Source organism: Peromyscus californicus, unplaced genomic scaffold (assembly GCF_007827085.1).
Source record: "Peromyscus californicus insignis strain IS unplaced genomic scaffold, ASM782708v3 Scaffold_4__1_contigs__length_199733344, whole genome shotgun sequence".
NCBI lineage: Eukaryota > Metazoa > Chordata > Mammalia > Rodentia > Cricetidae > Peromyscus > Peromyscus californicus.
In genome coordinates, this window is record NW_026294562.1 from 102,535,987 (window position 1) to 102,552,253 (window position 16,267).

At 39.0% G+C, this 16,267-nt stretch overlaps 1 protein-coding gene across 1 annotated transcript in view; it reads right to left on the bottom strand.

Annotated features, from left to right (window-relative positions):
* Positions 1 to 16,267, bottom strand: part of Pgm2l1 (phosphoglucomutase 2 like 1) — a 51,255-nt gene that overhangs the window by 3,982 nt on the left and 31,006 nt on the right. Inside the window, exons 5-13 of the mRNA XM_052762819.1 lie at positions 16,133 to 16,216; positions 8,357 to 8,550; positions 6,477 to 6,666; positions 6,106 to 6,203; positions 5,130 to 5,307; positions 3,077 to 3,170; positions 2,277 to 2,406; positions 1,859 to 2,048; positions 197 to 330 (exon numbers count right to left, since the gene is read on the bottom strand). Coding sequence (XP_052618779.1) covers positions 197 to 330; positions 1,859 to 2,048; positions 2,277 to 2,406; positions 3,077 to 3,170; positions 5,130 to 5,307; positions 6,106 to 6,203; positions 6,477 to 6,666; positions 8,357 to 8,550; positions 16,133 to 16,216 — 1,292 coding nt within the window. The remainder of the gene's footprint in view (positions 1 to 196; positions 331 to 1,858; positions 2,049 to 2,276; positions 2,407 to 3,076; positions 3,171 to 5,129; positions 5,308 to 6,105; positions 6,204 to 6,476; positions 6,667 to 8,356; positions 8,551 to 16,132; positions 16,217 to 16,267) is intronic.

The window sequence follows — 16,267 nt, forward strand, 5'->3', positions numbered from 1 at the left end:
GGGACTTCTACAGCGTACAGACGCTTCTTTCTGGAGTTACAAAAATGTTCTGAAGTTGACTGTGGTGATGGCTACACAGATATATCTGGATATATTAAAAACTACTCAATTTTACATTGATATGTGTGAATTTTATGGCATAAAGTTACATCCTGATAAAGTCTTTACATATATATCTAAAAGAATCAGTTCTTACCTCTGGCCAGGCGATGCACACATCTCTGCGTAATACTTTATCTTTGGTTCTGTCCCACTTGTTCGAAGAGTAGCAACACAGCCATTTTGAAAAGTAAACGTAATCATTTGGCTGTTTTTACTCACAGGCAGTGCCTATGCAAAATGCAACAGTTTATACCTGTATCTTTATTTTCAAAAAAACACACTACATTGCACTCACAGGAAGCATCTAAGGTAGTCCATAATGCATAGAAACAAAGTAGACTGCTGGTTGCCAAGAGTTGGGAGAGGTGGAAAGTTGTTTAATGAGTACAGAATTTCAATTTATCAAAGTTAAAAAGTTCTAGAAACCTGTTGTATAGTAATATAAACATATTTAACATTACCGACCTGCACGTTCTAAAACTGGAAAGATTTAAAAAGAGGACATGGAGTCCTGAGGGAGACAGGCTGTTGGATCCCAGAGGGAGTTGGAGGGTGGTATGAGGGTATATAAGATCAAAATACATTAAACACATGTATGAAATTTTCATAGAATAAACTTATAAAATTGGGTAAGATACAAATATGTGTTAAATACATTATTAGAATATTGAAACAATATCTGAATATTACAAATGGAAACTTAAGCTAACAGTTATCACTATAACAATAAAATGACTATGATAAAAACTTATCACACATAAGTATCTACTGAGCACCTACCACACAGGTAGGAGCTTTGAGAGGCACAGAGGAAATGGACCCGCCACACAAGGATAACAAAAGTAGATGTCAATAAAGACACTATTACATAACCCACGGGAGGTAACTGTTTATGGGACCTGGAAGTCGTAAGGAGGATGTAGCATTTGCCTTAAGTCTTAAGCCTCATGCATTCTAGTAAGCACCCTATCACCATCAGCCCTTGCCGTAAGCCTGAAGTAATGGTGAGGGATGAGCCTACAGTAGAAAGGAAAAAAGATAAACTAAGGCAAACACCCTGACCCAAAACGTGGGAAAACTTGACAAGGTCTGTGTTTAAGAAATCAGTTCCTCTACTTGTCTAAAGGCATAGGGAGTCAGTATGGAAACAAGTTAAAATCAGAAAGATGTAGGGCTTTGCAAGCAGAAGCTTTTAGAATTTGTTTTCCCACATCATTTATCACCACTGCACGCTCCCTCTCTCACTTTCTCCCCTTCCTTGGTCTTTCTTCTTCAAGCACGCTCCCTCTCTCACTTTCTCCCCTTTGCACCAGGGTGGTACAGACAACTGTTTGGGGAGTCATGAATGTCGGAGTCAAAGAGACCAGTCAGTGCACGTCCAACTACCCTGGCACCAAACAGGTCTGACTCTCAGGAAACTAGAGGCCACCCTTTTACTATAGCACGAATTACAACAAACAGTTTATGAGAAGTTTTCTTTTCAAAAGACGTGGTTTTTCAGGACACAAAGACTGCTGGGAAGGTGGTACTAGACCTTAGGAGGTCTTGCCAGGCCTCCACCTGTGGAGCCTCACTGTGAGTCTCTTCCATCTGGCTGCTTCTACACTGTGACCACTGCAAACTAGTAAACATGGGCACACTGGCTTGAATCTTATGAGAAACTTGTTCCACCTCGAGTTTTTTTTGGTTATTCATTAAATAATAATGAATTGTCATTAAATTGTCTTCACTGTTTAAAAAAAGAAAAGGTACTTACTGATTTCTTACTGGGCTGGCTGCTGTCATATCCAGTGGTTATGTCCCGTACATGCAAGATAGCAAATGTCCCACAGAACTTTGGGTATTCCTTTGGAGACTCAAAATTGCGAATCCTTTCAAATATAGTTTTGATGGTAGGTGGGTCATAACACAAGAAATAGGAAGTTTTTGACATGTGATAACCGTATCTGTGCAAAGATTTAAAGCTGAAGTCAGATTCTAGGTAACTTTTGGGACATGTGCATATTAAAGATAAGCCAACATAATATTTTATAGAAAATGATTCTGATAATTTTAATAGTAAAAAAAAATCTAACTGTTCCTCAAAAACAAACTAAGGAAAGGACCACACCAACCAAACCAGCAGAAAAGCAAGCAAGGCATATCTGGCACGTGAGACTCCTCCGAGAACTTACTTTCCATAGACTTTGGCCAGCTGCTCTGTCAGTGTCACCTTCCTGGTCTCCAGGAAAGAGGCCATCTCAGCAACAACCACAGCCGCACTCACCCCGTCTTTGTCCAGCACTGAGGTTCCACACAAGAAGCCTGAGGGTTACACGGTGTTTTTAGAAAAGGGGAAACTTCGGCCTACACTTGCCACAGTTTTGTGTTTCTTCCCTGACCAAGTGAATTGAAGAGCACAGTATCAAGCCAGGTGTGGTAATGTTTGACTATATCTCAGCGCCCAAGGGGCTTAATTGGGAGTTCAAGGCCAGCCTAGCCTGTAATAGCTAAGATCTTGTCTCAAAATAAAAACAAACAAACAAAAAAACCCTAACATTAACAACAAAATACAGTGGCAACAACAAAAAATCCAGCTCCATAGGAGTCTAGTAACAGAATGTATTCAGGGATCTTTAAGTTCTTCTCTGATGGAAAATGCACCTACGGATTGTGATTTAGTCTTCTTAGGTAATCAAAGCCTTCAAGTTTTCAAGCAATGCAATGTAAGCACACCACAGGCTTAAAATTACCTTTCCATAACACTGTGACCTACATAAAGCCTTTACCAAGTCCTTCTTTGTAATCAGATTTGAGGGTTTTTCATCTGATGAGCTACTGTCCACTTGGAAGACGTATACAGTGCTAGGCATGCATCTTTGCATTTTCACAACTCAAAGTCATAGCCAGAAGGTAAATGTCTCCTCTCTACAGAATTGCCATATTTTAAAATGCTTTCAACCAAAAGAAAAGATTATTAGTATTCACTACATACCGATAGACTCTTCAAATGCAAAAAGGACTTCTTTCCCATGTCCTAGGAGATCTTTTATCCTACTTCCAATCCATTTAAAGCCTGGTAATGTTTCCTGAAATGTAGAGGAAGCCACTCCAGACTCTGATGAACACATATTAAAAAGCTTATTTCTAAATGCACATAACCCCTAAATAATGAGTTTCTGTCATGGTTCTTGGTCCATAAAGGTTTATATTGTGGTAGATATATAGTCACAATTACCATAACCACCACACACAGGCACAATTAATGACCCACTAGCAGAGAAACAGGTGATTTCCATCAACATAATATGTTTATGGGATGAAGAATATAAATGCCAAGTGTGTGTGCATACATATGCTTCGATCATCTACTGCTTGTTAAGTATTGTAGTGGGTGCTTTGCATCATCCTTTCTAATGCTTACAAACATGGCTGCCATAGCAGAGGCTCAGAGGTTACCATTACCAAGACTGCACATAAGGGATGGAGGCAAAGTCCAAATTATACTGCTTTCCTGAAACTGTCCTTTAAGCACTCATGGAGGATGTGATTTAGCTCTCTCGGGGAATCAAGGCCTCTAAGTTCTTAGTGATGCAGCATAAGCACACCACATGCTTGAACTGTGTGTATCGCTCCACAATGCTGTAGCGTACATAAAGCCTTCACCAAGCCCTTCTTGTAATTAGACTTGAGGGCTTTTCATCTGATGAGCTACTGTCCACTTTAAAGACATGCTCCACTTTACTGTCAACAGAGAAAGCACATCATGCACACTGATTCTAGAGCTTAGCATCACCAATCTGTTTCTTAATTCACTTTTCTACTTCCTCTTAAAAAAAAAAAAGAAATAGAAAACCTAACACCACCCTCAGTAAAAACAAACAAATTTAAAATATTGCTTTTTAGAATCAAGTTTCTCTTTTATGCTCAGGATATATTCTTTGCCATAAACAAGGAAAATGCTAACATTATAATTCAGAATCCTAGGCTTGAATGAATTATCTTCTAATTTTTTGTATGTAACAAGCACAATATTCATTTTTCTCTTTTTTGTTTGTATGATGGGTATGTATGTACACATATGTGTTCATATGAATGAGGGCATATGTGTGCCGGTCCACATGTGGACTTTGAGGACAACCTTGGGAGTTGGTCCTCTTTCAACCTTATTTAAAACAGGGTCTCTTCATTGTTTGCCACTGCATTCAACGGAACAGCTGGTCTATGAGTTTTAGAAGCATCCCTGCATCTCATCTTGTCATAGGAGGACTAGAATTACATGTATGCAATACTGTATCTAACTTGACATGGGTTTTGAGGATTCAAATTCAGGTCCTCAAGAGGGCAAGGCAAAATTTGACCCACTAAGCATCCCCCCAGCCCACAATATTCTTTTACTTATCCAATTAGTATTAAGATCCACAGCTTGATGACTCATGAAAAATGTCCATGTCTACTGACATTTGGCAAAGATGACAGAAGAAAGACAACTTGACTGACCCAAGTCCAAGTAGCTGTAAAAAGGGTCACTAACTGCCCGAGGTTCACAAAAACTAATGATTCTCAATAGAGTCACTGGATCTGCCCGAGGTTCACAAAAACTAATGATTTTCTCAATAGAGTCACTGGATCTTGGTTTGCAGTTTTGAGTTATGTTTAAGGTAACAAATCATAATTCTGTACTTGATGAACATAAGCAAAGATTGAATGAGATCTGTAATTCTCTGGTCTGTGTTACTACTGATAAGCCAGATTTTCCCAACCTAAAATGTTCCATGTTCCCATACAACATTCCCAGATAATACTACACAGTAAAAAGCATTAATGTAATATCTGGAAGAACACTTCATCTCAGAAATGCACATACTAGATGACTTTGGCTCGGGAGTCTAAATTACCAAAAATATTGAGCAAGTGTGAACAGAGTTAGAAAATTGGGGGAGTTATAAATGAGATCAATGAAAAGTCAGTTTGGTGCAGAGCTGTCTTTATAGAAACGTTTAGAAAAGTAGTATGCAGACTTCAAATGAGGTCCGCTTCATTCTCACCTCAAAATGAAATCCTTCTTTAAGTGCAATGGCCTTTAAGATTTTAGAAGAGACAGTGGTAGCTAGCATGTAAACGTTCTTCACGTCAGCATTGGGTTTGTTTTTCTTCCAGCAATCAAACATCCACCACCCAAACAAAGCCGCCAACTCATTCCCTGTGAAAACTTTCCAGTGACCGCTGGAGAAAGAATGAAAATTCAAAGTCAAGACCTTTGTAGCTTCTCATGAAAACTTTCTGGCTCAGACCTTCAAATCACCATCCCCACCCTGCCTTTTCTTGTCTTTTTTCTTTTTGGAAACCCCAAAAGTTATTATATGACAAAACATTTATTCTGTTTTGGTGTGTTGTATACACATGTGTACCTGTGTGTACACATGTATGTGCATATGTAAGGAGGCCAGAAGTGAACATTGAGTACTTCCTCTTTTACTATTCACCTTGTTTTTAAATACAACTTAAATTTCATTTATGTACATGTGTGCACTTGTTTGCCTATATATGTACATGTGTGTAATGCCTGTGGAGACCAGTAGAGGGTGGTGGATCCCCTGGAACTGGAGTACAGACAGCTGTGAGCTACCTGATGTGAGTGCTGGGAACCAAAGCCAGGCTTCAGAAAGAGAAGCATGTGCTCTTAATCACTAAGCCATCTCTCAGCTCTCCACCTTATTTTTTGAGACAGGGTCTCTCACTAAACTTGGAGATCATCAGTTCAGCTGGGCTGACTAGCCAGTGAACTTCATAGCTGGGCTGACTAGCCAGTGAGCTCCGGGAGTCCTGCATCTGTCCCCACCAGCGCTGTGAGTTCTCATGTGCAGCTGACCTGCTTGCTGACCGGCAAATGGTTGTGCTGTGGTCATCTACTGCCTCTGGCTCTTAGAATCTTTACACACTCTCTTCTGCGATAATCCTTGATTCTTGGGAAGAGGAGGTGATGGAGTTGTCCCATTTAGGGCTGAAGCTCAAACTACTTACTTCTCCTGAAGTTCTGCCACTGCCAGCCGGTCTGCATCAGGATCTGTGGCTAGCACTATCCGGGCATTTTCTTTCTCTGCCAGTCTCAGGGATAGTTCCTGAAACAGCGAACCAAAAAGGCTAGGTTGTACTAAGGAACCTGTGTCCGAGATAGGAACCTCAGAAAGCATGCAGTCTGGAGGGACAGAACTAGGGCCACTTTCTGCAGGGATTTCAAACAAATCCTTACAGCCGCAATGTAATTAAAAGGTCACACTATGTGCTTGCTGCAGGACACAAGGAAAGCATGTAGGTCATTGTGACGTGTCACTCAGTCCCTTCTAGCCTGATGGGTAATAAGCTAAGAATGATTTAAATATTAAAAACAATACCAGCACAGATTCTCCTTCTTCAGGGTTTGGGCATTTAACAGTAGAAAAGTCTGGATCTGGATCTTTCTGTTCTGGGACAGGAATTGGAGGCTTAAAACCAAACACTTGAAAAGCCAACTGCACATAGTTGTGTCCAACTCCGTGAAATGAGGTATGCACAAATTTCAAGGTGGTCTTTGAATTTAAGTCCCTGTAAAGAAAAATCACACACATCTTTACTTACCATTTACTAACCACTTCCTATAGTAAACAAAATTTATAAGATAAATAATAAGTACTTCATAACAACTTTCAAAATGTGCATAGAGAACACCCAACATCCATATATACTTGGCACTCTTGTGTCAACATCTATCAATTCTGTCAGACTGGCTTTATTTTTTCAAAACATATTATCTTGCACAAAATACTTTAGAATTTAAAAACATAATCATACCCCCATTATCATATCTAACAAACTGAACAATAATTTTTTAATGCTGTCTAATATCTGTGTTCACATTTTCTCCAACTGCCTAAAAAATATCATCTGGTTGCTGTCTCTCAAGACTTTTAATTTGTAAATGTTCTTTCCGTATGTCTCCAATCCTTATTCTCCCCCAGAGAATGTCCCATATTTTGGTATATAAATTATGCATCCTTTTCACAGTTTCTTGTTTTTCTTCTCCTGCTTCTCTTCCTCTCTTCCAATCTGAGACAAAATCTTTTAAATGTCTCCAGCTGGCTTCAAACTCACTATGTAGCTGAGGATGACTATGAATTTCTGCTCCTCCTGCCTCTGTGTCCCAAGCACTGGGATTACATGTGGTATGTCACTGTGCCTAGTTTGTGTGCTACTAAGGATTCAACCCAGGGAGAGCTTTGCTCACACAAGGCAAGCACTCTACTAACCGAGCTACATGTCAGCCCTTGTTTGTATCTCTGGCCTGTTTCTACAATGAATGGGTTATTGAATCTAGGGGCAACAGGAGATTCAATTCCAGTTCTTTTGGCAAGAAGAGATGCTGTATATTTTCTACCCACAAGAGGAAGCCCATAATGCCAATTTCACAGTTAATATTTATCCATGTCCTGTCATCCTCATCCATCCATCTGCAATTTTCTATCAACTTATTGCCTATTATAAGCTCTGAGGATGGCTGCTAAGGTTCATTATCAAGATCACAAAGTTGTGATGTTTTAATTCTATTTTTCTTTCTGCATTTAATAGTTGAACTTTGGGAAGCTGGATCGGTGGTAGAGTGCTATCTAGCATGTATAAGGCCCCAAGTTCAATCTCTACCACAGGAAAAAAAAAAAAGTGGATTCGTTTTCTTTGAAAAATGTTCCTCTTTCAGCCAACTCTTTAACTCTGAAATGGAATTTACACACGGGAAAGAAAAATTATCAGAAAGATTAAAGCATTAATCAATTTTAAAAATGAATTCATAATTCCTTAAAAGTCCTGAATTTTCAGTCTAAAGACACAAACATGACCAATAATGTGCTCTTCTAGTACTCCCAACAGTCACTGGCTTTCTTTTTCATATCAATCAACTATGGTGATTCTTCATTTTGAACACTCTCTAGTTTTTGGCCAGTGGCAGGCCCCTCATGTTGGCTCTTCTATGCTTTTGATATGACCTAAGTATCTCCTAATATGTTGGGGGGGGGAGGGAGGGGAGGGAGGGAGGGAGGGAGGGAGGGAGGGAGGGAGAGAGGGAGAGAGGGGAGAGAGAGAGAGAGAGAGAGAGAGAGAGAGAGAGAGAGAGAGAGAGAGATTGATTGATTGATTGATTGATTTACTAAATGATTCTGAGACCAAGCTCATTTAGGACATTTTCTGTACCAGGCATGGATACACGTTATTCTAAGGTTACCCTACAGTCCCACTTGGATACCTGTGAAAACAGATCTTTTTCAGATCTTCCATGTATCTCTTACAAATGTCCTGGAGAGGATCTTTCTTCAGTGGGCTGGTGTCTACTAAATTATCATTCCAGGAACCATTCCAGGGTTCCACACACTCTTCTATACATTTCAGAATTTCTTTATCATGTGGAGACGTGATTTGAGCACCAGTTTCCCAATAAACCTATATAATACATAAATATAGCCATAATTAGTTAAAAATGCTTGTTAGGCTCTTTCTTAGCTATAGTAGAGGTCTCTGGCTTGTTGAAGAAGAAAATCAAATGAAGTAAAAAATGTCAATATTAGATTAATTTACTAACACTAAAATACATTATAGTAATGATTTCACAGAGACTCATCAATAAGACAATCATGTATTATAACCTATCTTAGAATCTACTGCAGTAACAAGTTAATATAAGGGATCAGTATACTACCTTTCAATATATGCATATATTAGTGTCAAATTATAGTCTTATATTTATAACTATATACTAAAGATCATACAAAAAAAACATGAAATGGGGCTGAAGAGATGGCTCAGCAGTTAAGAGCACTGGCTGCTCTTGCAGAGGACCCAGGCTGGCTCCCAGCACCAACATGGTGGCTTAGAACATCTCTAACTCCAGTCTCAGTCTCAGGGGATCTGACACCCTCTTCCAGCACTGCACTTAGGGTACTGCATGCATGTGGTGCACAGACATACATGCAGGCAAAACATTCATACACTTAAAAATAAATAAATCTTTAAAAACAAAGAAACCATAAAGTATCCACAAAAACTTACACTATTAAACTCATCATTATTATACAAAACAATAAATAATTCCCACTGTAAATTAAAGAAAAATTTATGTAACATCAAACTATGTATCAGAAAAGATAAAGATAGTATGTTAAGTATGTATATACTTCAATGAGTTTTCAACTTATCTAGTAGTTTAATCAATAAGGCACTAAGAACAATCATACACCCCTAAAAGCAAAAGGTAATTTTTGCTAAAAAAAAAAAAAGGTAATTCTAAGACTTCACGGGGTTTCAAAGCTGAAAGGGATGTTGCTTAGAAAATATTTATGCTGATTCTATCACGGATATGGCATGGAACCCTCCTGTTCGCATCCTAAATGAAAGAGAACAAAATACAATTGGGTACACATACTATGTATTAAACTGTCACAAACAATATGTCAAATTATTTGACTTAAAAATTCTATCAACAACAGAAACAACAGGAAATATACAAATTAAGAGAAATTAACTCACTACTGAATTAAAAATGCATCAAGACAAAAATCAAGAAAAAATTACAACTTTTTAGAATTGAATAAAAATGAAAACACAACATACCCAAACCTATGGGACACAATGAAGGCAGTTCTAAGGTAAGTTCATAGCACTAAGTGCCTACATTAAAAACAAAACAGGGGCCGGGCGGTGGTGGCGCACGCCTTTAATTCCAGCACTCGGGAGGCAGAGCCAGGCAGATCTCTGTGAGTTCGAGGCCAGCCTGGTCTACAAAGTGAGTTCCAGGAAAGGCGCAAAACTACAGAGAAACCCTGTCTCGAAAAACCAAAAAAAAAAAAAAAAACACAGAACTGGAGAGATCTCATATTAGTAATTTAGAGATACACTTAAACACTCTAGAACAAGAAGAAATAACACTCAAAGAGTAGATGGAAAGAAATAATCAAACTCGAGGCTGAAATCAATAAATAAGAACAACAAAAAATAATATAAACCATCAATGAAATGATGTTCTTGTTCCTTGAGGAAAATCAACAAGACTGAGAAACTCTTAGCCAAATTAGCCAAAAGATGGAGAGAGAAAATCCAAATTAGAGATGAAAAAGGGGACATTACAACAGACACTGAGGAAATTCAGAGAATAAAGACATACTTTAAAAATCTGTATTCCACTAAACTGGAACACCTAAAAGAAATGGGTGAATTTCTTGACATATATGACCCACTGAAGTTACAGATGGTTGTGAGCCATCACGTGGTTCCTGAGAATTGAACCAGGGTCCTCTGGAAGAGCAGCAGTGCTCTTAACTGCTGAACTATTTCTCTAGCCCCTTCTATCCTTATTTTTTGAGATAGAGTCTCTCAGTGAACCTGGATAGAGCTCTTTGCTTCAGCCGGACTGGCTGGCCAGCAAGGCCCCAGGTTCCAAGCCTCTGTCCCACAGCACTGAGGTTACAGGTGTGCACTGCCACACCCAGCTTTTACCTGGGTGCTGGGGAACCAAACACAGGTTCCATTCTTTCAAAGTGAGCACTTTACCCACTGAGCCATTTCCAGGCCCTGTTCAAGGATTTTGAATTTATTTTTATTTATTTATTTATTTATTTATTCAGATGGGCCTTTGATAACTGGCCTCAAGCGTACTATGTAGCTCAGGCTGGTCATGAACCCAAGATTCTCCTCCTTAGCCTCTGGAGTACTAGGATTATAGGTGTGCACCACTATGCATAACAGTTAAGTATTTTTTTAAGGATTTTATTTACTTACTATTATTTATTTATTTAGTGGTGCTAGGGGTTGAACCAAGACCTCATGCATACTAGGTAAGTGTGATTTTACATTGTAGAGCAGCTTCAGCTTCAGATAAAATTGGGTAGAAGGCAGAGACATTTCCTATCTGTCCCCACACTGCATGACCACCCTCTTTAACAAGATCCCCCACCAGAGTAGCACAGTTGAAAATTATGAACCTATATTGACACACCATTATCCCCCAAATTCAATGTTTCCAATAGGGTTCACTCTTGGTGTTGTCCATTCTATACGAGTGGACAGATGTATGTAGCATACATCTACCTCTGTAGTACCATACACAGTATTTTCACTGGTCCTCAAATCCCATGATCCGTCTATTTAACCCTCTTCTCTCCCTCCCCATGTGACTTCTGGCAACCACTCATCTTTTTACTATGTGTACAGTTTTGCATTTCCCAGAACACTGTATAGTTGGAATCATACAGTATGTATGTTTTAGATGACTGTCCTCACTTAACAATAACTGTTTAAGAATCCTTCATTTGCAGAGGTAGAGAGTTCACTTAATCATTTATCAATTATTCATGTGTGCTTGTATTATGTGTGGGAGTGTGTGGCACATACAGAGACCAGAGCAGAACACCCGGTACCTTCCTCTACCATTCTCCACTAATTTGCCTTGAGATGGGGTCTCTCACAGAACCAGAAACTTGCTGTTCATCTACCAAAGCTGGAGTTATAGGCACATAAAACCATACTTGGCATCTTACAAGGGTGCTGGGGGATTTGAACTGGTCCTCATGTAACTCACTGAGCCATCTCTCCATTTCTGATAGCTTAAACTAGTTAATGCAGAATAATATTACATTGTTTATTTCTGAATAACCATTCACCTACTGGAGAATATCTTGGCTTTGCCTAAGTTTTAGCATTTACAAAAACCTCTGGGTACAGGTTACTGTGTGGACAAAGTCTTCAACTACTTTGAGTAAATACCAACAAGTCTGAATACGGAATCATTCGGCAAAAGTAGATTTATGTAGTTTTGTAAGATACCGCCAAACTGTCTCCAAAATGGCTGTACCATTTTGAATTCTCACCAGAAATGCATGCACTTTTAATTTCACTGTTAAAATTTGTGCCAATATTTGATGTTGTAAGTGTTCTGAATTTTGGTTATTCTAAAGTTCTATGACTGCATATGTTTTCAACTTGTATTTCCTTGTGGAGCTCCCTTTCATACACTCACCTGTCAACTGTGTATCTTTGGTGAGGTGCATATTAGAGTATTTGGATGTCTTTTGGTTTCTTATGGTATAGTTTTAAAGAATTCTTTGAATATTTTATTTTGTTTTTGTTTTTCTGAGACAGGGTTTCTCTGTGTAGCCATACCTGTCTTGGAACTTGCTCTGTAGACCAGGCTATACCATGCCTCTGCTTCCCAAGTATTGGGATTAAAGGCATATGTCACCATCACCTGGCTTGAATATTTTAGATAAGAGAACGTTGTCAGACGAATCTTTTACAAGCACTTTCTCACAAGTCTATGGTTGTCTTCTGTCTTTCACAGAACAGAAATCTTTAGTATCAGTGAAGTCTACCCGGTCAATTCTGGAGCCCATGGATTATGGCTCTGGTGCTACAACTAACATTTTCACCAAATGGGAGTTCATCTGGATTTCCTCCACTTCATCTCCTTACATCTGTTAAAGGGCTTTCTTTTGATTTTTTTTCTTATTTATTTGTGGGAATTTGTTACCTGTAAAAAAGTAGCTCTTCGTTATCTATTTGCAAGTATCCGTCCTCCCATACCCACCGCCCCTCACCCCACCCACCACCTTTGCATGGTGTTACAGCAGTAACTTTTCCATTTGAAAACAAAGCTAAAGTCTGGGAATGTAGCTCAGCTGGTATACAGCTTACTATACATACTATATACATATAGTATACATATGTATATGGTAAGGCCTTTGTATTTTGTAAATTTTAAAAAAAATTCACTGGAAGCATCCAGAACTTATAGTCTTTTTTTGTGTGTGAATCTTAGAATATGGGAGTGTTTCCCCCAGATCATAAAGGCATTCACTCTCCACTCTTTTTGCATATTCCTTTGGCCCAAAAGTTTTACTTTTAAAAATTTATCTTATGATAAAAAATTATCTTCTTCCACATGAAGGTGAAAGAAAACTGACTACACAAAGTTATTCTTTGATCTCCACACATCTCTCTCTCTCTCTCTTTCTCTCTCTCTCTCTCTCTCTCTCACACACACACACACACACACGCACATACACACACACAGATAAAATTCAAAAAAGTATCCTATGAAATGGTAATATCTAGTAAAAACATAATGTGATCTACAAGTGGAAGCCACATAGGTAATTTAAATTTTTCTAGCAGCTACAACAAAAAGATTCAGAGTAGCTGGGCGGCGGTGGCATACACTTTTAATCCCAGTACTTGGAAGGCAGAGACAGGCAGATCTCTGTGAGTTCAAAGCCAGCCTGGTTTACAGAGCGAGTTCCAGGAAAGCCAAGGCTACACAAAGAAAGCCTGTTTTGGAAACCAAAAAATAAAAAAATAAAAATAAAAAAATATTCAGAACAAAGATGCTGAATTATATGTTTTTTATGATTAAAAGTTTAAAATAAATAGATGGAATATAAAACAAAGATAAAATATTAAATGAATTTTAATATACTTTCTATAACCCAATGTATTAAAAACATTATAACTCCAAATACAATGTGATTAAAATTATTAGATTATTTTACATTTTTTCATACCAAATCATTAAAATCAGCTACTGTTCTGCATTTCTAACATCTCAATCCAGCCTAGCCATACTTTAAGTGACTACATTATATAGAGAAGCTACAGATACTAATAAAAACAACAGCTAACATTTACTGAGAACATGTCGGGGCCAGACACTGTGGTAGGAATTTTATGACTTTGGATCTTCACTTCCACTCTATCATATTGGTTCTATAACTATCCTCAGTTTGCAATTATAAAACTAAAGCACAAAGGATTTAATGAGCCTGCCTGAGATCACAAAGCTGCTGAGCGGCAGAGGTCAGTTTCGAACCAGACTGACACTCTTAGACATTGTACTGTCTCAAAAGCAGCATATGTGAACAAAGGCAAATACAGGACATTGTAGCACTACCAGCACAAAGCAGACGATCAGAACCAATGGAATGCCCATCAGCAGAGGATTGGCTTCCTAAGTTAGAACTGGGGTTATCAAAGAATAAGAAGCCAATGAAGAACTTTAGGCAGAAGAGTTTTTTGTTGGCCTCTTGTTTGTTCTGAGACTAGGGACTTGCTATGCTACATGGCTGGTTTTAAACTCCTGGGCTCAAGCAACCCTCCTTCCCCAAATGGAACTACAGGCTTGGGTCACCACACATGACTTGGATATGTATGCATTTTAAATGGCCACCTAACTGGTTTTGTGGAGAAAAGTTTGTGGGGTAACCATGGAGGCAGAGATGAGATCAGCTAGCATTCTCTGATTTGTGTAACAGGGCCCCCAGACCTTAGTAGGTCCCTAGACCCTAGCATAACTGACTCCATGATGGAAGTACCATACAGACCATAAAACTCAGCAGGTAGAAAGTACCACCTGACAAAACTAAAACAAAGACCTAATCTATCAACATCCACAGTTGTGGGAAAGTCTCTAAATGCACCAACCTTGCTTTTTGGCTTTTGTAGTTCTGCTTCTGGTTAACTGTACTTGTTACCTGAAAGTATGTCAATCCAGAACATGGTTTTTGTGCTTAAAAACTCACACTGACAAAGGCTTAGTACCCCAATGGGATCCTAAACACCTAGTGTAGTCGCCGGCTGGCTAATAAAGACTTTCTGTTGGCTTAAAGTCATGTCTGAGCAATTTCTCTGTAGATACCCCACAGCATTTCAGAGGGAGAACAATGGTGGCTTAGAATGGTAACAGTGGAGGATGTAAGAAGATGTAACACAGTTTACATATATTTTAGATGAACTTTTTAGCAGATGAAATATCAGGGAAAGGAAGCAGTCAAGAACGGGTTTTCACTGCTGTTTAGGTGAATGGTAATGTTAACTGACAGAAACGGGAAGACCGGGGGAGGACTAACTTGGGGTATATATGTGGCAGTTGTGGGAACTCTGTTAACGAGACACTAGTTCTGAAATGTCTGCCAGACATCCCAATAGATATGTGGTAGGAACTTGGATTCCGTGTCCTTTGCTCTCACTGGCAGCTGCCTTCTAACCCTTGCAACTCTCTTAATCTTTTAGGCTTTAATGGTACCAGTTTCTTCTGGCTTTTCTCCTACTTCTGATATCTTCTTTTCCCTTCTATCCATTTCCCTTAAAGTTAATATTCTCTAGGATCCATTCTCGATGTTCCCTTCTACCTTATCTTATCTCTTAGCTGTACATCCAAGTCAAGGACTCCCAAGTAAGCCTGTATGTTCTAATAGATATGGTACCCCTAAAATCTGTAACTTCAGCCCATATTTCTTCCTTAAGTTACAGAACTCCACATCCAACTGCTCACAGCACAGTTGCTTACCTGGTAAACTCACAATACCTGGAATTTACATGTCCTAAACTGTATTAATTAAGTTCCTTCCCTGACTCTAGGAATGGGCCAGGCCCCAAATCTTAAATCACTATTAAATCTTTCTCCTACTTACAATGGAACTCAGTGTGTCTGGAGTCCTTTCAAACAAGAAGAAAACTGTAAGAGCATGGTTTCCCAGAAGCCTAAAACACAGGCTCAGCACTGTGCTAAGTACTTTCCATGTGCACCTCTCAAGCTGCTTTTCACCTTTGCACTCTACTTCTGTCATTTTGTCAGAGGCTAATGTAGCAAACAGATCCTGTGGCCATTGAGAAGCCTGGGCAGATCAGATGGAGGGGTAAGTGAGGTCAAGGTACTATGTCCCTGACTCTTCCCATTCATTCTTCATATTCTTGATATACAAAACATGACTTGATTTCTAAATTATAGAGGGGATATATTGGGATAGGATAGAGAAGTCAAGGAAAACAGAAGTAAAACCCCAATGAAGAGACCATTGTAACGTGCACACCCTGGGAACCAGTAAACGCCACTGGAGGTACACATTCTGTGAGAGCCAGAGTTCTGAATCTGTTTCCAGTGCCTGGTTTTGTTCCTCAGTGTAGAAAATATACCTAGCAAATATTATTCAAATAAAATAAAAGTTATAAAATAGGCAAAGATTAGGCGTCCCAGGCTAACCTTGTATCCATTGTCCTCTTTGCGGTTGTGAGATGCAGTAATCATCACACCTGCAACTGCTTTGAGCTCCTGGACTGCATATGGCTGAAAAAAGAAAACATGTATCACAGCAGCATTCTTCCACTTTGCTTGCTA